Source organism: Terrapene carolina, unplaced genomic scaffold (assembly GCF_002925995.2).
Source record: "Terrapene carolina triunguis isolate 2854851 unplaced genomic scaffold, T_m_triunguis-2.0 Scaffold132, whole genome shotgun sequence".
Lineage (NCBI taxonomy): Eukaryota > Metazoa > Chordata > Testudines > Emydidae > Terrapene > Terrapene triunguis.
In genome coordinates this window covers 10,712,931-10,736,247 of record NW_020664483.1, presented here as the reverse complement: position 1 = coordinate 10,736,247, position 23,317 = coordinate 10,712,931, and the positions used below count along the sequence as shown (strand labels likewise).

Here is a 23,317-nt window from a genome sequence, read left to right as displayed (position 1 = left end):
AGTTTCAGATATGTGAAGCAGGGCCGGCTCCAGCTTTTCTGCCACCCCAAGTGGCAAAAAAAATAAAATAAAAAAAGATGAGCGGCAGCACTTCGGCGGCAGCTAAATCGCACCGCTTCTTCGGCGGCAGTTTGGCGGCGGGTCCTCCCTCTCTTCCTCTTAGGCGGCAATTCGGCAGCAGCTCAAAGAGGAAGAGAGGGAATGAGGGACCCACAGCTGAATTGCCGCCTAAGACCCGGACGTGCCGCCCCGATACCGGACGGAGTGCCGCCCCTTTGAATTGGCCGCCCCAAGCACCTGCTTCCCATGCTGGTGCCTGGAGCCGGCCCTGATATGAATGTGTATGTGTATGTATCTTACTCTGTGGCCTGTTCTTATGTTTTTAGGATTCCCCCTTTACAAATGCAGGAATGGGATCTAACCTAAACCTTTTGGGTGAGATAGAATGTGATGCCAGTATAATGGATGGAAAGTCATTAAATTTTGGAGCAGTTGGAGCACTGAGTGGTATGTTAACTGTATACTATAAAGCATAAATACAGTTCATGTTTAAAGATTATTAATGCTTTCCCTTGAGAGAAGGAGAGCTCTCAATTTCACTCCGAAATACTCCCATTGAAGTCAGTGGAAGGAGGATTGGGCCCATAATTACTATAAAACTCTGTACTTTGCTTTTAAGTACTCTTTTTTTTTTTTTTAAGCATTCTAGTTTGTCATGAAGGTAATTCAGTCTCTGATCCTGTAAGGTGCTCCCATGGATACAGGTTTGTTCAAGTGGAGCACCTTTTAGGCTTGGGGCCTTGGCTATGCTGCAAAGTATAAATAGTGTTGAGATGCTAATAGAATATGTAAAATGAAACAATAATATGGCTTAATCTGCTTTTACAGTCTGTCTACTTGCAGACTTGATTTAATTCAATGTTATGGTGTGTAAGTGTACACTTTTACATTTCATTTGAAACATACAATATCTGACACAACTTTCCCAGAGCTGTCGGAGACAGACATTTGTTGTTACTCTCACTGGCTAAGGCATATTGAGTTTAAGATTTTTTTTGTCACAACTCTGACGTAAAAAGTGAGAAAAATGGTTTACAAAATGTGTTCCTCTAACACTAGTGCAGCTTTCTGTGTGATGAGAAAATGAATCTTGCTGTTAACACAGCATCTCTGTTTTGGTCAATTTAAAATGTCTCTTCACTTGTAGAATCCTATGAAACACATTTTTAAAGAGACAGCATCAAGTTGGTTCAAGCCTCAAAACACCTGAGATGTTGAAAAATATCATAGAAAGTGTGCTACTGACTTACACACTTTTACAAGGGGCATTATAGATTTTTCTGTCTTTGAAAGTGAATACATGTAGTAAAACCAGGGGAGGCTATTGAGGACTGCAAAATGTCCTGTTTTGTTTTTCCTCCATATCATTAAAGCTGATAATCATAGAAATGGAGAAATAAATGAGCAAACATCTCTGAGGATCAGGAAGAGGATCACTCTGAACCTATTGCCTTCTCTTGTAGCTGTTTTAAAGGTGACTGCAAAAGACTTTGAGAAAGAATGGACTTTTTTTTTATTTTTTAAACTGCTTCATGATTTATAGGAGGCCTAAAAAGAAGTGTCCCTTTCTTGCTACAGTGTTTGGCCCCCTTCTCTCTCAACTTTGAATTTCTGGACTCTTGTAGTAGGGCAGTCACATTTCAGTGCACTCCTAAAGAAAATGCTAACTTTAACAGCAAGTGCCAAGCCTTTGTACAGTTATCAGTTTACCATCATATTGAGATCTCTGATATTGCAGGCAATGTCTTTTGCCTTAACAAATGTCATGCAAACTTGTAATATCAACAGGAAACTGAATTCCTAATGTTGGTTAGTGAAAATAAACCCTGCAACAGTTGTGAAACAACATTTAAAATTTTTGTTCCTATTTCTTTTCAGGAATCAAGAATCCTGTTTCAGTTGCAAATAGGTTGTTGTGTGAAGGGCAGAAGGGAAAACTCTCTGCTGGCAGAATTCCACCTTGGTAATTGCTTTGTTCTGCTTGACTTTCTTTTAGCCTTTGGTCTTTTAATGAATGCAATATTTGAAGGTTATTCTTATCCACAGAAGGCTGATGCTGTTTGTTACACATGAGCAATAGCGTGCCTCTAAAAGGAAGACTTGCTTTGTTCTCTCATCTTGGAACATATTATTGTGCACTTGGTGCAGCTGTGAATAGAATGAAATATTGTGGATAGAAGATGATACTATGTTGAGTGTTAATTTCTTTCTTCATGGCTGTTGACACAGATTTGTACTATTACTAAGTTCTTATTCCTAATTTGATTTTTAAGAAGTCCTGTAAACTTGTCAGTTAAAATAACTTTTTTTCTAAGAAACCTGTTTGCCTTTTCTTATGAAAAGATACGTTTTTTCTAAGGGTTAAACTTAAGATTTGTGTAGTTAAAAGAATAATGGATTTTGAAATCCTTTATCTTACTCTCTGTCTTTATGGTGACTCCATCTTTTAACCTAAAGTTGGAAAATAAAGATTACAACGTTTTGTTAACCAAACGAGTTATCCTATCCAAATGGGAAACAGTTTATTAAAGATGCAGCTGAACAATGTAGAGCATCTTTACAATGCATTAAAAATGCAATATTTTTCTTAATATAAATCTGTCCAAATGTTGAAGAGGGAATATGAAATACCTTGCAGACTTTAAGTAGCATACATATTTTGAAAGGAACTTAACTGCGCTTCTCAATAGCGCATCAGGTAACAGTGAAATCAGGAGACAATGCTAAGAGCTAGTATATGAAAAAGCAAACTTTAAAAGCTCAATTAATCAAAAATACTACTTAAACTGCCAGATGCTGGGACTGGATGACAGGGGATGGATCACTTGATAATTGCCCTGTTCTGTTCATTCCCTTTGAAGCATCTGGCATTGGGCACTGTTGGAAGACAGGATATTGTTCTAGATAGATGTTAGGTCTGATCCAGTATGGACATTCTTATGTTCTAAATTCCATCTTATTCCCTGCATTTACTAAGGCTTATAAACATGGGTATAACTATTGACAGCCAATTAAAATATTTATTTCCAGAGTTCTAAAGTCTTTTAGTAACTGCTGCTTGCATGCACAGACATACTGCCTAGTATCTTACTATTGTAATACAATTGTTGTCACTGGCCAAGTGAAACATCAGTATTTCAGACATGGTTTTTCAAATCTTTTTCAAATTCAGCAGATTCATCAAATGTTTTGCAAAAACAGCCAGCGTCTGAAACTGACTGTGATCTTTATCCTGGGAAATATAGGTGAAAGGAAACTGATTGTCAGAAATCATTTATTGCATACCCTTTAATATTCTGAAACATGCTTAACTGGAAATGTATTTCCATTTTATCCCCATTCATTTGATGTATGTGAGTCTTCAAAGTCATCAGCAGTCTAAAAAAGCAGAAGACTTTTCTAAAAAAAAAAAAAAAAAAGAAGCTCTTGCATGTGACTTATTTTAAATGTGATAGGACTTGGGGAGGGACTGGTTGTAAGAAATAAACTTATTTCATGTCTCATAACTACATGTCCTCTCTCATAGTAAAACTATGCAAAGGGTCAACTCTGCAGTTAGTGGGGACTTTCTTTCAAAAGCGGATAGTTTGCCATTTAAAAGCCACCAAACCAAACAATTTGCCCAGGAAGAAGCACTTGTTAGTTTTTTTGTTTAAATTCCTTCTTCTGTGTGTTCTAGCTTTTTGGTTGGTGAAGGAGCTTACAGATGGGCAGTTGATCATGGGATACCAGCATGTTCACCAGGTATCATGACTACAAGTGAGTAAACTGGTTGTGTGAGTAGGAGGAACAGGTCAGAGTGACTTTAAAAATGGTTTCATATTTTGAAGTGCATATCACTTAACTGGCATTAGTCATGGTACATAAGGATGTTTTAATTTCTAGTATTCTGTAGAACTTGGATAATTAACCTTTATAATTAAAACTTTAGCTCCATTTTAGGTCAATAAGTAATGCAAATCAATGACGTAATGTATATAAACATCAAGAAGTTTCCTGTCTAAAGTTGCTGATACTCAAATAATCAAACAATGATACCCTCCAGAACTAAGACAGCATTATACTTGATCGTATTAACTATTATACAGATCCACAATATATTTCATTTTCCAGATAATTTGATTCATAGGCCTTGCTGAATGAAACTTTGTAACAATGTTTCCAGTTTCTAAAAAAACAAAGGTCTTGACAGATTTCTTTGGCTTGATTAGACAGAATATTTTTATACGCCTTGTTTCCTTTTTCTAAAGTCAATGGGGTTTAAGAGTGTTATATACAGCAGCTGCCACCGTAGTCAAGGAGGCTTCTTACACTAACTCTATGCCTACCTAAAATTTCCTTTGTTGCTAGCACCATTGGAAGAAGCAACAGTGAGTGTTCAAGTGTTGACTGCCAAATGGCATTAAGCGCTGTCATAAAATGGCTTAGTGCAGATCTAGATGCCACTGGTTAAAAATGCTCATGGCCACTGTGACCTTGTCTTAGCTTTTTAAAAACTTCAGGACAATAAGCTTAGCAGAGGCAAAGCTTAAATAACATCAGGGATTCCACATCACCTCAGCACAGTCTCAATATGCGTGTATATATAGTAAGGAAAACTTCAGTATAAATGGTTAAAGTCTGGCAAAGTTATACACAACTGAAAACAAGCTCTTATGATGGAAAGTGTCTGCAACCTTAATAGGTGGTGCTACCAGCCCCACCTATAAAATTGCACATACCATACATACAAGCTGAAAATGAATGAATTTTGGAGCCAAATGCAGATTGGGAGATAGAGTTTAATGTGTCCGATCTGGTTGAGTTCCTGTGTTGGACACTCACTAGACTGCTGCGATGGGAATCCACCTTACTGGGCCCTGTGTGACATTTAGCCTCCAGAGTCTTAAGAGTCTAGGCACCAACCCCTGGGTTGGACCTCTAGGCACACACTCAGGGTACATCTCCTCTCCCTAACACCCCTTTCTGAGGGATGAGACCCAGCAGTCCAACTGCCTCATCCCTGGGACCAATGCTGACCCCTCAGGGTCCCCTGTAGGTTAAACATACCTTCTCCCAGAACTGCAACCGTGTAGGCATTCTGGGTTTACAACTCACTTCTTCAGGATAGTGAAAGCCAACAGAGAGAGACAGACTTGGCACGGGATTCCAAAATACCATTGCTCTTTGCTTAATAGCACAAAAAATAGATCTACACAAAATAATAAACTCACCTGTATACCATTTCCTTGTGTCAGGTTCTTCGATACTCTGGTGAGCTCTCAGGCCTTGAGCAGAGCTGTCTGGGATCCTTTCCCTGCCGCTTCTGACTTCCCTTCAGAAACATGGAGCCTCTCTAGGTTAGCTAGGTTTCTCTGACCTTGGCTGGTCTGCAGTTAAACGGGACACCCTGCTGCAAAAGCCTGCCCATCTCTTATCCTTTCCTACCCAAAGCTTCCTGTTCCTGTCTGTGAATTTCTCAAGTTTGTATGTCCCCGTCCCCCCCCACCAACACCTTGTTCCTTTGTTCTGCTGCTTATGTTTCTCCACTCTTGATTTCACCAGCCCTTTGCAGACAAGGTAGAGGAAGTATCTTTTTCCAGCTCCAGCCAGCCTCCTTGGGTGAGCGTACAGTCCATTGTCCCTCATCTGGTAGTTACATGCTTCACCCATGTCAGCAAGTGGTGGATACAACATCCACAGTCAGGTATTCTCTGATATAGTAATCTTTTAATAACTTCATAGTATCAACCAGAATTCTTAAGCTGTACAGACATGTTACCCAAATTACCACAGAAAAGTAGATTTAAATATTCTACGGTTCCCACAAATTGTGGAGCTGATTATTCTGGGGAATCAGTTTCTGAAGTAAAAACTGAAGATCAGGGCTGATAACATGCACCTTGTGTGTCTAGATGGATGACACACTGTCTGGAGAGAGACTTCTGTTTCAGTGAAGTGGGTCGATGGAATGCAAATTTGTATAAAACCTTAATTTGGGATTACAACATTTGGATTAACCCACTATCACTGATAATGTTACAGTGCACTTTAAGGTAGCCTAGCACTGCCTTCTGCCCTTCTAGAACACAGAGGGTGCCTAAATGTAAACTAAAACCCAGGAAATAGAGTAAAGGTATTTTTCCTGCCTCTTCCCCTGCCTGCCCCCCAACCTTAACTCTGACCCTGTGGAAATGGCAACAGGCATTGTGAATAAAGAAATTGTGTCCTCAGCATACTTTCGCTTCATTCCTAATTGGACAGTTGTACTATCCGTAATATGCTATGTCCACTTAATGTCTACACAAGTGGAGTACAAGAATACTTCATCTCATCCTAATAACCCCTTCCATATTCTGGGTGCCCACCCAAATCTCCAAATGTGCACTGGCATTCTCATACTGCCATGCACATTCCCTGTCCTCCGCTCTACTGCTCCTCCAGTGAATACTAGCAGTGTGGCACAGACATTGTTCCACAAAGGTAACTGAAGGTTCTCTCTTAAAAGGTTTTCTTAAGGTGAAGATGAAAGGGTTGTTAACTCAAAATCTCTAGGAAGTGTGTGCGTGTGTGTCAGTTAGGAAGAATGATTAAGTTTAGGTCAGGCTTAGCTAGCTCATGTTTTTGACAATCTGAGTTATACATGTGGATTTTAGGACATTTTGGGAAAAAATGGTCCTTAAACAGAAGACTCTGGCTAAACCTTAACTATGGAAGTTCTATCGCTTCTCATCATGTGGCAGGTAAATGAGCTCATTTCACTGCCTGTGTTCTGCTGGCAGAACTCTAGCCTGTTAGTCGTGTAAAGCCTACCTGGAAGGGATCACAGTGATGCAGGCTTACTTGCAATTCTCTGAGACGGCAGAGCAGCAAAGTGCAGCCCAAACAATGTATAAGCTTAGCACAGGGCAAAGTAGGGGAAGGGCACCCAGGAGATGCCCCCCCCCCCCCCCCGATGTGTTGACTGAGTGCATCTGATAATGAGGTCTGATGGAGCTCCACAGTAAAATAAAACTGTCCTCCCTGATAGAAGCCCAGGACAGATGATGGTTATACCATTGCCTGCCTCTTCCTGTGGTGAATCACGTTCCTTGGGTGCAGCAAACTTTACATGAGCAGGGACATACAGATTGTGTTTGCAGGAGTGAATCAATCTTGGTGGCTGTATGGCTTTATGTAGTCACATGTTGGGTTAAAATCTGTGACACTACTTACAGATGAACATTACTTTGCTTTACATGCTGCTGTCTTTGTCAAAGTGGAGCAATATGAAGGAAAATTAGATCTAATACAGTCACTCAGCTTAGCCCAAGCATAGCTGGGGTTATATATCAGAGTTAAATTTCATTTTAACATACCTATTTTTAATTACTTGCATCTGTTTCTGTTTTCAGTTACGCAGTAGTTATTTAGCAGCTGCTCAGCAGATTGCTGTGCTAAACCCCTTTTATTCCTTTATTTTTTTTGTTTTTTTTTTTTTTAAACCCCCCCCCCCCCCCAACTGCAGTATTCTCTTTTCAAACTGCGTTAAAAGGGAAAGTGTACAAAAACCTCCTCTCTGATACTGTTTCAGTCCACTCCATGAACTGACTGCCGGGGGTGCTGTATGACTAGTTAGAGCCTGATCTGATCCCCAGAGATAGAAAACATGTCCTTACTACTCCTAATATCTTGGATTCATAGTTTATTTTAAACTTGGATACTATGGCCTTGTCTACACTACTGAGGTAAGTCAACCTAAGCTATGCTACTCCAGCTACGTGAATAATGTAGCTGGAGTCAACGTAGCTTAGATCGACTTACTGTGGTGTCTACACTGCGCTGCGTTGACAGGAGACACTCGCCCGTCGACTTACTCGTTCTGGTGGACTACTGGAGTCGACTGGAGAGCACTCTGCAGTCAATTTAGCGGGTCTTCACTCGACCCCCGCAGCATTGATCGCAGCAGCATCAGTCCCTGGTAAGTGTAGACATGGCCTCTATCTTGAATCATTAACATACATGTTGCCTTAATGGTAATCTCAGTATAGAAACGCCATGTTACCTACTCCAACAGAAACATCACATAATACTTATGAAGATCTATATTTATAATTGTATATATCAGTTTGACCATTAACCCAAATTTAATGTTTGTGATTTGACAGTGATAGAAATTTCTATATTGCTGTATCTGTTAATCATATCTGAAAAAAATTAATGAAATATTCAGATGATGAACCCAGGTTGGAATGATTAGAAATACTGCTCTAAAGAACAGAACAGATTTTAGTAGGAGAGGGGAATGGAAAACCTTGTGATTATATAACTTAATTTTTGTTGTGCACTAACAAAAACTAGGATTTAAGCATTTGACAGTAGTAAACTTCTCAGTTATGGTATTTGAAAATCTGTTTAATTTATTTAACTAGATGCCTGTTTGAAACATCCAGTCCTAGAAATATCAGATTATTTAAGCATATGTATAAATAGTACTTCTGTCAAGTGAGGAAAAGCTAGATTTGGCTAAATCTTGCTTTTTGAAAATATTCAAATTTTCTTGAACTTTGTACCTTTTTCTATGAAGTCCTCATCATATAGGACAGCTCTAATGTTGTGAGACTGTGGTTTTAAGACTTGTCCTCTGAAATCTGAAATGCTAGATTAGTTTCCAAAATAGTTAGTACACACTCAAAGTATGCAACATTCTGTATTCAAGTATGTCTTTTTCATATGTGAACCACAGAATTACACCCAAAAATAAGAAATGTATCCAAATAACTTGCTCAGTAAATATTCACCATGAAATATAATTCCATAAAGTAACACCCCAAACTTTATTATGTGACTTGTAATTAATATCACAAATTTGGTCTGAAGAGCTTAACTTCTGGTGATGCCTCAGCTTGGACTATACAGGTATCACCGCAATCATGAAGCCTATTAAAGACCAAACTACTGTTTTAGCATTATATATGCTATTTTGTAAAGCTTTTATTCCAAAAACTCTGAAATAGTTATCAAAAACCTCTGCAAAATCACATAGCTTAGCTAAAAAGCAAAACAAATCTGTAGAGTCTTAGGCAAACTGTATTAAGATGCATTTATGGTTGAGTACATATCAGTAGTTTTGGTTAAATGTATTACAGGGATGTTGCAGTTTTCCCCAATACAACTGTTCAAGAAATTCCGAGGTCAGATTAAATTGAAATAAAATCTAAACATGTTGATGTATGGAAATGCAGTTAGGGTACCCAAGAACTTTACCTCTGCCCTCAGCCATGTAACATGATTATAAGGCACTTTAGTGCTTGTGGTCCTAGAATAGAAAAATATGTCTCTTAGAGACAGATGAGTTTCCTCCCGCCCATTGGTGTAATTATGAGACAGATTTAGGGTGGTTTGTGTGCCCTAAATGTCCATTTCCATAACTTAACATGTTTTAAATTTAATTCTGCATTCCTTTGTTTATATTACACATTTGCTGTAATTTTTTTGCCCTAAGTTGTTAAAGTATTTCAAACTTCAACATTTTTTGTTTAGGAATTTCTTTACTGTATGAAACTGTTAATGGAAGCCAAATACACTTAATAATCATTAATGTCAAATCATTAAAATGTAGTATCAACCTTAAGTCATGTCTAGGGTCAGATTCATGGTATTCTTCTTTGAGTGCTTGCTCATGTCCATTCCACATTAGGTGTGTGTGCTCGCCTGTGCCGGAAGTTTTTCCCTCAGCAGTATCTGTAGGGGACGGGCGCCTTCTGGAGTGGCGCTGCCCGCATGGCGCAGTATAAGGAGTGCCGCCAGCTCCCGCCACCCTCAGTTCCTTCTTGCCGCCAGTGACGGTGCTGGAACATCTGCTGCTTCAGCTAGCGTTGTTTCATTTTCTATTCTTGTGCACTTTGAAAACCTGTAATATAGTTGTATATAGTTAGTAGTTTCTTAGTTACCCTTAGTAGTAGTTCTCAACTTTTCGTTAGTCCCAAATGGGACTCAGCCGGGGGATGGGGCATGCCCCGGTCCCCGGGCTTTAAGCCCTGCGATCGCTGTGAATGGCCTATGCCCATCAGCGATCCACATACCAGCTACCTAAGGTGCTTAAGCGAAGGGCACACAAGTGACAGGTGCTGTATCTGCAAGTCCTTTAAACCTAGGATGAAGAAGGAGCGTGATATCCATCTGAAAGCGTTCCTAATGGAGTCGGCACTCACTCCAGCACCGGAGCAGCGGTCCGACTCCGCACCGAGCACTGCGGCCTCCGTGTGCAGTGCTCCGCCGGCACCGTCCACAAGCCGGCACCAGTCCCCTTCCACGGCTCCGGGGAAGAAGCCAAAAAAGACTGGAAGGGGAAGATCTCCTACCTTTCGTAAGGGACAGGAGTGAGCTGGGGGTGAGCCATGACCTGTGCTGTGCAGCTCAACCCCCCTTCGGGAAGTTGGGCCCCAGTTCAAGTCGAGCGGTGCAGCCCATCTCTTACTCTGCCTGTGACCCCGGATAGCGGTGCAGGCCCTAGCCAGATTCAGGTGCCGTTGATGCCCGAAGCTCTTCGAATGGCTCAAGAAATCCTGACACTCCCTGTGCCGTCCACACCGGCTCCCGCGGTACCCCGATCTCGGGGAAAACCCGCATTGGGACCTATGCGTGTGTCCCTGCCTCAGCAGTCCTGATCCCCATCGAGAGGGATGTCCCGCCAGTGTTTGCCTGCCCGAAGCTGTCACGCCTCAGGACTGGAGAGGCAGGCTCAGTGGAGCCCACTTCGGTCCCCGCACTGGGGGCACCGATCGAAGGACTCGAGGTGTACCTTGCCGGTAGATTGGCACAGACCCTCTGAGGCACGTGCCACCCAGCAAGAATGCAATGACGCATGTCTGTAGAGCCGCAGCGTGATCCTCTGTTCACATGTTTACTGCTCATTATGCCATCATTCAGCAGGCCAGAGATGACACTGGGTTCGGCAGAGCTGTGTTGCAATCTACACGTCCGTGAACTTCTACCCACCTACAGGGGTACTGCTTTGGAGTTGCCTAATGTGGAATGGACATGATCAAGCACTCAAAAAAGAAAAGACAGTTACCTTTTCCATAACTGGTGTTCTTCGAGATGTGTTGCTCATGTCCATTCCACAACCCGCCCTCCTTCCCCACTGTTGGAGTTTCCAGCAATAGGGAACTGAGGGTGGGAGGAGCCAGCGGTACCCTTTATACTGTGCCATGCAGGTGCCACTCCAGAGGGCGCCAGAGCCCGTCTCCTACAGATACTGCGGAGGGAAAAACTTCCGGCACTGGTGCATGTGGCGAGCACACACACCTAATGTCGAATGGACACGAGCAACACATCTCGAAGAACAGTTACAGAAAAGGTAACTGTCTTTTATCTGGCTTTTTGTAATAGATTAGGCCTCTCTTATAGTGTTCTCCTCTTGTTGGACCAAGCTTTATTCTCCCGGGCCAGTTCACTGGGGTAACCTTTTTCTGTGCTTCTTAGTTTCCTTGGATTCCTTTCTTTCGTTGGGGTGGTTTCTTTAATTGAGCCTTTTTAACCAACGCAATCCCACCCTTGCACGCTTTCTTCAAAAATCTGCAAACATAGCAATCCCTTCCCCAAATCTGACTCCTGCATCCGTTAATTCCCATAGCAAGGTTTCCTGGCTCTGACGTCAGAGCCTCAGACCTCCAGGGCTCCCCTACAGTTTCCCCTCTTGTCTGTTTGGGTTTCTGGAGCAGTTTTTCACTGGAACTCCAAGGGCAGTCCACTGGGAGCACCGTCCAGGCTCTTCCACTTCCTGGAGGATCTTGCTGCCCTTTTTTATAAAGGGCAGCTAATTAAGGTCTGCATCTTTCCTCAGGTGCAGGGGGTGGGATAATCCAACAGCCAGGCCAGCTTCAAGCCCCTGACCCCAGAGGAATGTTATCCCTTACTCCTTCACACTACTAGGTGTGGCTCTGGAGGAGCACAAAGCAGCTGGAGCATTAGCCAGTTTACAGTTGCTTTACATTGCCAGAACACCACAAATCGGGTGGCGTGTGTTCCCCAGCTCCCCCCACTCCTTGATATTCTTCCTTTCCCTGTATACAAAACCATCCCAGTTTCACCCTCCCTGTCTGTTAGATCTGATACAACAGGTAGCTCCTGAAAAAATATATTTAAGGATAGCTTTCTTGCTGTTTTTATTAATGAGTGCATCTTTCAACACAGGTTGAAGGAAAAAATGTACGTCAAACTCATGAAGAGTTGCCATTTTGAAAATGGCTACTATAGCCCATTGTTGTCTATGGTGATTTGGGGAAGATTTCCTTCTGCTGCTGGGGAACATTGAGGAGGAAGTAAATGGTGGCAGTCTTTGCAAGGGCAGCTTGTGGTCTGAGTCCCATTTAAAAACAATAGGTGGTGGCAGCCATTTTGAAAGAAGGCAGTCCTTAGCAGAATTCCTGCTGAAGGAGAAACTTTCAGTAGTGAAGAATCGCCGAGAGAAAACTATCAATCCTAAAAATCAAGTGTAGCATAAGCACAAGATTTCAGTGAGTTTCAACTATAAGGGAAGTCTGAAGAGACTCCATTAAGACCATTAGGGACAATGGTTTGACATCAGGAGCTAAACTTATTAAACTCAAATAAATTAATGCATTTACTCAAGAATTCTCAGTGCTCTAATTTTTGGGGAGGATATGTTGTATTCTTCCTAAATGAAAGGATAAATCCCAGTTTTGTGCAAAACTTTAACTATGGAACTGTAACTGGCATTACCAGAATTACTCTATTCTGCTTTATGTGGTGGTTGACCTTGCCACTGAAGTACATGCTGAGGTATTTGTCAGTGTAGGAACTGATGGACTAGAAATTTCATGGGATTTGTGGTGATGATGGGAGCAGGAGGGGAAGACTATCTTAATATCAGCTGGCTGCTGAAAGCCCCTCTTATCCTTGCTATTTTTAACTTTAAAGACACAATTCTATAGTTCACTCTTTTTTGCTTTTGTGCAATCTGTACAGGTGAGAAACTAGATCAACCACTAAATACAATATTACTGCTCATAAGGTCTTCTACATTTGTGTTTTAAGTGTATAGGGCTAGAAATTGGTCATTTACAGGTTTTCATGCTAGAAGAGATCATTATGATCTAGATTGACTATAGACAGAAATTTCACCCAGTAATTTCTGCATAAAACCTGAATCTTGTGGCTGAGTACAGCATAGTTTTTTAGACTTCCAATCTTGATTTAAAGACTTGAACTGAGGGAGAGTCTACCATGTCCCAAAATAAATTGTTCCAATGGCTAATTTATTTTAGATGCTAAACATTTGCATCTTATTTCTAGTTAGAATTTGTCAACATTTCATTTCCGGCCATTGGATCTTGTTATATCTCTGCTATCTTAAATAACTGTTCACTATTCAGAATCTCTCCCCATGTAGGTACTTATAGACCATGTTCAAGTTGTCTCAGCATCCTGTTAAGATGAATAGATTGAGCTTAAGTTTTGCTGTAAGGCAGGTTTCCCAGACTTAATGATTCTGAACCCTGTCCAACTATTCAGCATCCTTTCTGAAGTGTGAGCACAGACTTGCACCCAAATCCAGTAAGTCCCATGATTTCAGTGTGAGAGACATATCACCTTTCTACATCTACACTCTATTCCCCTGTGCAACAGGGTGCTCGGAGGGATTAGTGCAGTTAGTGTACCTGACTTCCAGCCCCTTGTCTCTCTGTCAGGGCAGTAGAAGTGCCTGGTTTCTGACTCTAAGGGTATGTCTTCACTACTGGCTGGATTGGCGGGCAGCGATCGATCCAGCGGGGATCAAATTATCACGTCTAGTCTAGATGCGATAAATCGATCCCCGAGCGCTCTCCCGTCGACTCCTGTACTCCAGCTCAGCAAGAGGCGCAGGCAACAGTCCACTCACCATAGTGAAGACACCGCGGTAAGTAGATCTAAGTACGTCAACTTCAGCTACGTTATTCACGTAGCCTGTCCTCCTGGGCTTCTGAGCTTCTTTTACCCACTTCTCCAGCCAGAGCATGCTTAGCAGACCCAAAAGGGCAGGGCTACCTGGGCCTAGTATTGCCTTTTGACCCCTTTGGGCCCAATGTGGGGTTTGTATACCCCATCACACCCTGTTGGTACATCCAAGGATCATGTTAACCCTCTGAGTCATTGCATTGTCCTGGGAGTCTGTGTTCAGTAGGTCATCTGTCAAGTCCTCTTGAGTCACTACTTTCTGGGATACAGTTAACCATCCTGTAAGTGTGACCTGCCTTTTTCCTGGATGTATGACCTTGAATTTGACTGCACTAAAAAATACATGTTCAAATAACACTAGTTTTCCAAGCGATACAGATCTCTGTTGAACTGATCTATCGTTACTATATTACCAGTTGTTGTCATCTGTGACTTTCTAGCAGTTTTATTTCCTTCAAAAATCATAGATTCAAATATTATTGGGCCAAGAATCAATTTTTTTGGACCTCCGCTAGAAACATGACCTTTGGCTTTGGATGAAAAGTGACTCGCAGTTACTCTTTGAGATCAGTTTTTAATCCATGTAATGTGTTATATTGATTTTTTTTTAAATCAGTGATACCAACCAATCTTGTAATCTCATCATGATTATATAAATTTTAACTGCTATGGAGGCTAAAACTGTGCAAATACTTTTTACCGGTTTTCTGGAGCTGAATGACGTATTGGTATCCCAAATTCATGCTTATGTGCTGCTTATTACCTATAGGCACGTACAATTTCTCAGGTGATGATGGCCTTTGTCCTATGCGCTGCATTTGGTAATCCAGTGGTGTCCTCTTGAAAGGCCATGTTAAAGGAAAACTCTTTTTGAAAATACTATTACAACATACTACACTGAATCAAAACCTATGTATAAGATTGTCTTTAAAAGCAAATCTCTAGGACAGTACGGTTGTTGAAAGCACAAACCTTTAGATAAGTTAAAAATGAAAGTACACTTTAAAGTCAAAACTAATCAACTCTTATGCTGGTGAAAGGTGCTAGAAAGGTTCTATTGCCAGCATGTGAATTTTATCTCTTGAACCTTGGAGAGTTTCATATGTTGAGGGCGCGGTTGAAGTGGCGAAGTAGCCATCCCAGGTGCAAGAATGATGGTAGACGTTCTACAGTCCGCTTACTGCATATTTGGTCTTGGTGCTTTCTCAGTATAAACTAGCTTACAGGACAGTATCAGTAGCAAGCTGTGAGTTGGCCTATAGATTCCATAATCATGTACAGGCATTTGGGCCAGTGGATATACAAGTAGTACAGATAGGCTGTGGCCACTACTTACTCCATAGGCTGGAAAAGCAGCTGTAGGAGAGGGGAGCCTCAGGGCAGGTAGGATGGCCTAGCGGAATAAGCGTCCACACAAATATTTGGACTTTGAACAGATAAGCCAAGAGTAGTGGAAGCGCAAGCTTCCCCACCCTGTCCTGTCAATGTGCATGAGTCTTATTCTAGAAGGATCACTTCCAGGGTGAATAGTTCAGTCTCTAAACCTGTTCAGCCCTTTGCCACTGCCAACAATGCTACCAGTAGTTCCAACTAGTGTTAATTGTGGTAGAGGTCTTTGTATGCTTGTCCATTCAGGACTGAAACCACTAATTTGTTCATTTAAACTGCCACACAGCTTCCAGATGACAGTGGCTTAAGGTCACTGGTAACCTAGAACTGAAGGTCTCCAGAGCCTTATCACTGTCCTGGAGCCATTTAGGTTCCAAGAAATGCACTGGGGCACATCAATAGGACTCCTCACTTCCTTGAAGTTAAACACGTTCTTAAGTGTCTTGCTGGATTGAGGCCTAAGTCAACCTGAAAGTTTGCCTGTTAAAAATTGAACTTAAATTCACATTTTCTAAATGGCTTGTACTTTTTAGGACAATTTCTCAATCCAAACCAAGTTGTAGCTGGAGTAATCTTTCCAATGAAGTGTTGTTCTCTTTTCATTCTTTAGATCAGTTTACACACTAAAGAGCTCTTTGTCTTGAATCATATACAGGCATATTTAATGAATTCCTGCTTTACTATGCTCTGAATGATGGGATGGGTTCCTTTCTTGGCTGTTGCAGGTTGTCCTGGTCCTGAATCTATAAGAAACCTTCATAATTTTTAATGGATTTGTGAAGATTAGCTTTCTCAATTACTTAAGAGAGGAAAGGAGACTGATAGTTTAGACCCCAAATTTTTCATATCTTAAAATTGTTTTAAGCTAAAGAGGAAAATGCACTGGGTGTCTTTCAGTCTTCCCTATTAAATTGCTAAAGATGTAACTATAGTTTCCGTGAAACTTTGTGGGAATTGCAAAGGTAAGTTGTATTCTGCTGGCTAGGCAGTAGAGCAGGTTGGAAACTCCTGAGGAAACCTTCCTGGTCCCTGCCAGGTCACCACGGAACCATAGGTCCATGGCTCAGGTACACCCCAGCTGTGCAGTGTGGTTTGGGGCAGGAGAGCCCAGGTTTCTAGGGTCCCTACAGCAGAATGGGAAGCCTGGGGCCTTTGGATTGAGCTGGGTCTCAGAGTCTTCAGGTGCCTTGCTGTGAGCCTGGAGCCAGGGCTCACAGTGGTTCTAGACTCGCTGTCACTGAATCCAGGAGCTTGGAAATCTCAGCTTGAGCTGTGACTCTGAAAGTCCTGAGAGCCCTGATTTGAGCTAGGGTGCAGAGCCAGGGTTTCCAGACTCTGGGCCAGTTGACGCCCCAGGTGGTGTGAGTCAGGTAGCTCAGAGAGCCAGATGGTCCAGAAGTTTGGAAGCCCTGGGGTGCCCAGCTCTGGGGAAGTCTGCATAACAAGGATCCCTGGCAGCTGCTGAAATTTGTCAGTTTCACTGTTGTCCGCCATTGAATAGCAGTGGTGAAACTGATATCCTGTCAGTTTCACAAAAGAGGTGCCAGGAATCGGGGATCATATTTTGTTTTGGAAACACCATGTTTTGGTGCTTTTGAAACAATTTTTTTTCAGAATTCCTGGTTCATGAGAAACTTTCAAACATTTGGTTTCAGCCTGAACCTGGCCAAAACCAAATTTTGAAATGTTGAAATATTCCATGAACTAGAAACTCTGAATTTTGGCCGGTTTTACTAGGCAGTATCAGTTAACTAATAGATTGCTCCTGGAGCTGTGCTGGCTTTGTAAATGATAATGGTACAGGAAGAAAGCTATTTTCAGCTATATTTGAAATGTAATTAAACATTCTTTTATGATGTAGGGATTTCTTGCATTTAACTTTCACTGGCTTTGGAATATACCTGTATACGTCTCTGCTTATTGAAGGGACTATCCTCTGCAATGTTTCTTCTTTCCCTCTTAGAAGTATAGGGGGGAATTAAGACAAGCTGAGGGTAACCTTAAATCAAAACTAATTTGAACTACAAAAGTGTTCCTGTCAATATGCTTTTTGTGAAACAAAGCCCTCAAACTGAGAATACACCATCATTTTTATTAAGCATCACATTTTTAGTTGTAATTTAGAAAACATTTCCTTTTAAATGTAGTTATTAAATGTGGAAAAACACATGTATGCATCCTCAAGATGTATTGATCTTTAGCCTGTGCTGGATTATGGTGCATAAAAATATTGCCTGTGTATTATGTGGATTTAAATATGTGGGTGAGCATACAGATATGTAATTAACTTAGTTAAGAGGCTATATAAACTTATGGATATCATCAAAACAAGCTCACATGGCATCTATTTACATCTTAGCAGTCCAAAACAATCATTCTAAGAAGCCACTTACTGCTTTCTCTTTTGTCTAGTATTGCTACATGACTGTCAAACAGGGAGATATTTAGGGCATCATAACTTCCAGATGTGTTCAGTGACTTGTCTGCATTAGATATTTTACTCAAGGTTATATTTGAACAGTATCTCCTTTTGATTTAGTAAAAGATGTAAAATCTGTAGTACTGAAACTTCACACAATCTATATCTTAACTTCGGATATTGCTGCTAATCATTTGGGGTGGAAGAGACTTCTGAAGTGAAATACCTTACTAGTCTACTATTTGTTTGAATAACCCTTCATTAGTTAAATGCTTTTAAAATATTTTATAGGGTTTAGTTTAGCAGCTTTTAAGAGGAACAAAAGGAAGCTGGAGTTGGCAGAAAAGGTGGAAACAGATCTTATTCAGCTAAAGAAAAGAAGACAATCAAGTGAAAAGGTCAGTAGATGTTTTGTCACCCTTACCACAAAGATAATTCATAACGCGAAAATTTCACATCTAAATTTTTCATTTTGTAGATGAAGTAACCTGATATAGCATCACAAACCACTCATCTTTGGCCATCTTATACATGTTAGTATCAGTATAATATCAGATCATCTGAATTATCTTCTGTGGTGATAGAACTTCCTGCTATTAAAAGAGCTGTGAAAAAGATGCTGTAAAAGATACGTAAAAGAGCTGTGAAAAAGATGCCTTTTGTCTTGTTTGTGATGTAAATATATCTATACTATTACACGTTTTAAAGTGGAAATATGACCAGTGTAAATATGAGCAGATAAATATCTAATAAAACATTTTCTCTAGCTTGGGATCTATCATTATTTCCCATTTTTTAATGTTTCCTGAGAACACTGCTTTGTGGACCTGGAAGCGGTGAAATTTGAAATATCAGGTAGGTAAATGTGCATCAGTTCATGCATCTAGCATTGACCCTGGCCCACGTTACTTATGCTCCTTTACTACAAAACTGCCACAATTCTCTCCTTCTTTTCTTCCCCTCCCTGCTAGTTTGAGTTTTGAGCCTTTGTTCTCACTTCAGCATCATGTCTCTCTGTTGCTTAATATATAGGTTTACAGTATGAGTATTAATATATAGTTGGCTAAAGTAGGATACTTAGTGAGTACAATACTAAATAAAAGAAAAATTAGTGGTGGACTGTATAATTCACACCTGCAGGGTTGGTCTATTGAAGACTTTACAAGTGGTGCAGCAAGGCAACCGCTATAGCCTATGCCAAACATATCCCTTCGGTGAAATATGACAACTGTGAAAGCTCAGGCTAATCTGTTATTTTTTTAAACATTTACCTGCATTTTGTTTGAGGTCGATGCCTTTCTTGGACAGCAGATCTCCAGACTCTGGTGGCCTGATTCGCTACTGCCTTGTAGTCACTTACCCTCATTTAAAGTGCACGTAAATGCTATGGAACTAGAATGACAAGGTGGGTGAGGCAATATCTTTTATTGGGCCAACATTACCTCACCCATCTTGTCTCTTTAATACCCTGGGACCAACACGGCTACGATAATACTGCATACGAAAGTGTAATAATATTTTACCCTTGCTCTATACAGGTGTAAATGACTGCACAAGGTGGTGAAGAATCAGGCCTATTTCTTCTACATTCTCAAATCATATCTTCCTTATGTAAAATTACTAATTCTCAGTCTTCGAAAAGCTGAGGCTCAGTAGAGGAGATAAGAATTAGAGGGGAAAAATGGGTTATTTACTGGTATCTGAACTTCGCCGGTTGCTTACAGGTTTGTGCACACTTCCCTGTAACTGAGGGAGGAGGGGTCTCTGCACAGTATTGACATTCATGTAATGTGGGGCAAGTCAATGCTTGATACATGTGCTGGTGCATGAGCTTACCAACCTGCAATTTGAAATTTCAAGGGTCATGTGGCAGCAGTTATGGGGAGCACCCACAGACCAGGGATAGTAGGTAGAGGAGATGACCATATATGAGAACTCTGCTTACTGGTAAGTAACTTGATTCATCCCACCACTTTCTCTAAATTTCAGTGAATTTGGTCCTTGTGAAAGAAACCAGACTGACAACGCTGTGGGCTGAAATAATGTGTCTACGTAATATGTAGAATGCAGGCAGTTGCAGGCCAGTGAGAGAGCTTTCAATATGCATCAAACTTGATCTGAAGGGAACAGCTTTAGGGCTAAGGGGGATTTGTTGGTCCCTGGCCTCCCTCGGTTGGGACAAGGGATTAAATAATTGGATGTAGCAATTCTGTAGCACACTCAACAAAAATTACACTGAAACCAGACTTGGATAACTCATTTTGGGCCTGGTTCTGAGCCCACTAATGCCAGTCAAGACTCCCTCAGACTACAATGGGAATTGGATCAGTCCTCTGTGGATAGCTTGACTAGTCAGAGGGTCTTGTGAAAGCCAATTGAATTTCCGCTTCCTTAAGACACAACATTTTTTCACAGCCTTAATTTTTTTCCCAAAGGACTAGTTCACATGTAAATGTCTTGTTTAGATAGTGTTTACTCATTTAACGTTTCATTTTGGACATCCATTCTCTTTGTTGGGTGGATTTTTCAGAAGTCATTAAATGGATTAGAACTTGCATATGCAATAAAGTGAATATTTAAAAATCTAAGGATTGGAGCCTTTACGTGGCACTTGCACATTCCATGATAAAACCTTAATGAGCTTGATTTTTCTTTTTTCCCCATAACAGAGTTCCCCTGGGGTGTCTTTCATATGTTTGAAAAATCTGTTCCATGCAAGTGAATGTTTTAACCCAACGTTTTTAATTACAGCCAGAGTGATTGTCCTAATTTCACTGCAGCCTCTTCAGAAAATAGAAGTCTCCTGACTCAGCTTTATGCGGTTGCAGTTGAGAGGCATATACACTTACATTTCATTGGTGTTAGCCAGTGAGGTACATATAATTTCAAAAGACCAGATCTTCAGCTGGTGTAAATCAGCATAACTCATTGATTTCACCATGACTACATCAATTGAACATTTGGCCAGTGTATTTGTGTGTCGGAAAACTAGCATGTTCATTTGTCTGAATTAGTTTGGAAACTCCACTATTTGGCTTAATAAAATTGAGTCAGTGGAACACATACTGCAGGAATCATTATCAATTAAAGCTTTTGGATAATCTGATACGAGGATATCAGATCCTTGTTTGAATGTGAACTAGCACCTGCCACTGCCATTGTAATTAAGGTGGTGCAAGGGGACTTTTAAAGCTTACAGCAGCATTTCATGCTAAGTTAAAGCGTGGCATGAAGGTTCCATTACCAAAGGCAGAATATTTTACTAGATAAAATATAATCCAAAACTTTGTTCACTACTTCATCTGGTGTCAAAAACATAGAATTCTCAAAATTTCATGCACTTATGCACTTTTATAGTAAACTTCTTCTGAGAAGTGCAGAATTTCCCCTACCCATCTTGGAGGGGTTTCGCCCCATTCTCCGCGTGTATTGGGGGTGGGTTCTCACCTTTCCCTCCAGTGCTTTCTCTTCATTCTTTCACAAAGCTAAAGATGGACAATGTAGGCGAAATGGCTGTGCCATTCTCTCAGTACCTGTCGTTCTGGTTCATGGAAGGAACAGATGTGAAAGCAGAGTGTACCCACTGAGGCCCACAGAGGAAGAGGAAAAGAGGCAGCCTCTGTAGCCTACAGCTCCTAATTAGGGATGTAAAATGTTAAATGGTTAACTGATAAGTATTAGTCTTACCATTAATATACTGCAGGTAACGTTTAAAACAGATTGGTAAAATAATTTTGTGACATTGTAATACCTAATGTGCACATTAAAAACGCCTGAGCACTATCAGGGGGCGCTGGAGTTTGCAGCGCTCTCGCAGCTCGGGGCATCACTTCCCGCAGCTCCCATTGGCTGGGAGCTGTGAACCACGGCCACTGGGAGCGACAGGCGGCCATGCCTGCGGTCAGTGTAAACAAACTGGCTCGCGGCCTGCCAGTAGATTACCCTGATGGGCTGCGTGCGGCCCACCACAGCTTTAAAGTATTCCTCCATAGCACTGAGTACTCCTTGTATATAAGAATTAGACAATGCCGCTGACCAGAGTAGTTTTGCTATCGAACAGTGGTATGTCAAAGCATACTATGGAACTTTTTAGTGTGCAGTAGCAGCATCCACACAGCACGCTAGTGCGCTTGCTGTACACTAACTGACTGTTTAGACGAGGCCCAAGTGAACAACAAAATATTCTTGGTGTATTTTTCACAATTTCTACAACTTAGTTAAAAGTTCTAATCTCTTTTATTCTTTAACATTTCTTTATGAGTTTCTAATTTAAAGTTAAAAATCTGTTTAACTTCACTACATTTAGTGGATGAAGAAACCAGGAACTGACCTAAAATATATTTCCACATCTTCGAGATTGTATGTCCATGCTAAATGATTAGATGATACAGGGTTTGAGAAATTATACTCCTTTGCATGTGAGCTAATCTTAAATGTGTTCATAAGTGGAGCTGTTTCTGTTGAAGTGGACTATAAGTGATTTATTTCCCCAGCTGGGCATGGAGTACTGACTGATTGGCCAACTGTCACCCGGAGTGTTCTGACCGCAGGCACAAGTAATTATCAGATGTTCACTTTGTATCCCCCTGTAAACTTCTTCTTTCCAGTATAAAATGCCATTCCTTTCCTAAATATCTGTTTTAAAAAAAACTGACTTTGAACATGGTTGAAAATGTTTATTAGTACTAGAGGATGGCAGAAGGTCCTGTTCTTAATCTGCAAATTTTTGTTGGCTGTTAAGCTTTTTTTCAGTTATATTGAAACAAGCCACTTTTCTGAAGAATTGCCATCTGCTTGATTTGAGTAACATTGGGTTTGAGTCATATGTACACAATAGTCTTTGTTCAGGCCCACTGCTTTTGAAAAACAAAAGCCCTAAATTGCATGATTTTGTTGGATTTGATTGACAGTACGATTTAGTTTTAAAGATATTTTAACTAACTTAACTGTATGTGAGTATTTTCCTTTTTCTAATTGTGATTTAGGGAGTTTAGGAAATATATACTTGTGCCTGCGGTCAGAACACTCTGGGTGACGTATTACTAATCTTCAGAAATGGCTTTTTAGTAGCCATCACGTCAGCCCGTAGGGTCTTGGACATTGGTGCTTTGATGGCAGATCCTGCCTTTCACAGTATTCTGGATGTATTATCACTTACGATGCTGCAGTCATTCAGCCCCTACCCACCCCCCCCAAAGGATGATAGTGCATTTGACCAGATCACAGGTAACATCTACGACATAATTTAAGAATGTGCTAGTATGTGAGCTATGGAGGGCCACTACGTAGGCTTCAATACATACATTTTAGAAACACTATACCACATCCCATGCTGCTAGATCCAGTGTGGCACTTGGTTCAGCAGTGCTATCTTCAGATCTGGACTGGATTCCAAAGCTCCTTCCTCCCTTTGGGGATACTGCTTGGAAGTCGTCCTTCTGCTTGAGATTCACAGCTATGAATCCTTTTCTGCAGTTAGATGCCTACGCCCAGTCAGCCATTTTTCAAGAAACAGAGGAGAATGAGGAG

General features: G+C 41.0%; 1 protein-coding gene across 2 annotated transcripts in view; it reads left to right on the top strand.

The window, feature by feature from the left end:
* Positions 1–23,317, top strand: part of TASP1 (taspase 1) — a 172,261-nt gene that overhangs the window by 30,078 nt on the left and 118,866 nt on the right. For both annotated transcript variants that reach the window (XM_026653183.2, XM_026653182.1), the window contains exons 5-8: positions 387–507; positions 1,939–2,023; positions 3,740–3,819; positions 18,080–18,186. In XM_026653183.2, coding sequence (XP_026508968.1) covers positions 387–507; positions 1,939–2,023; positions 3,740–3,819; positions 18,080–18,186 — 393 coding nt within the window. The remainder of the gene's footprint in view (positions 1–386; positions 508–1,938; positions 2,024–3,739; positions 3,820–18,079; positions 18,187–23,317) is intronic.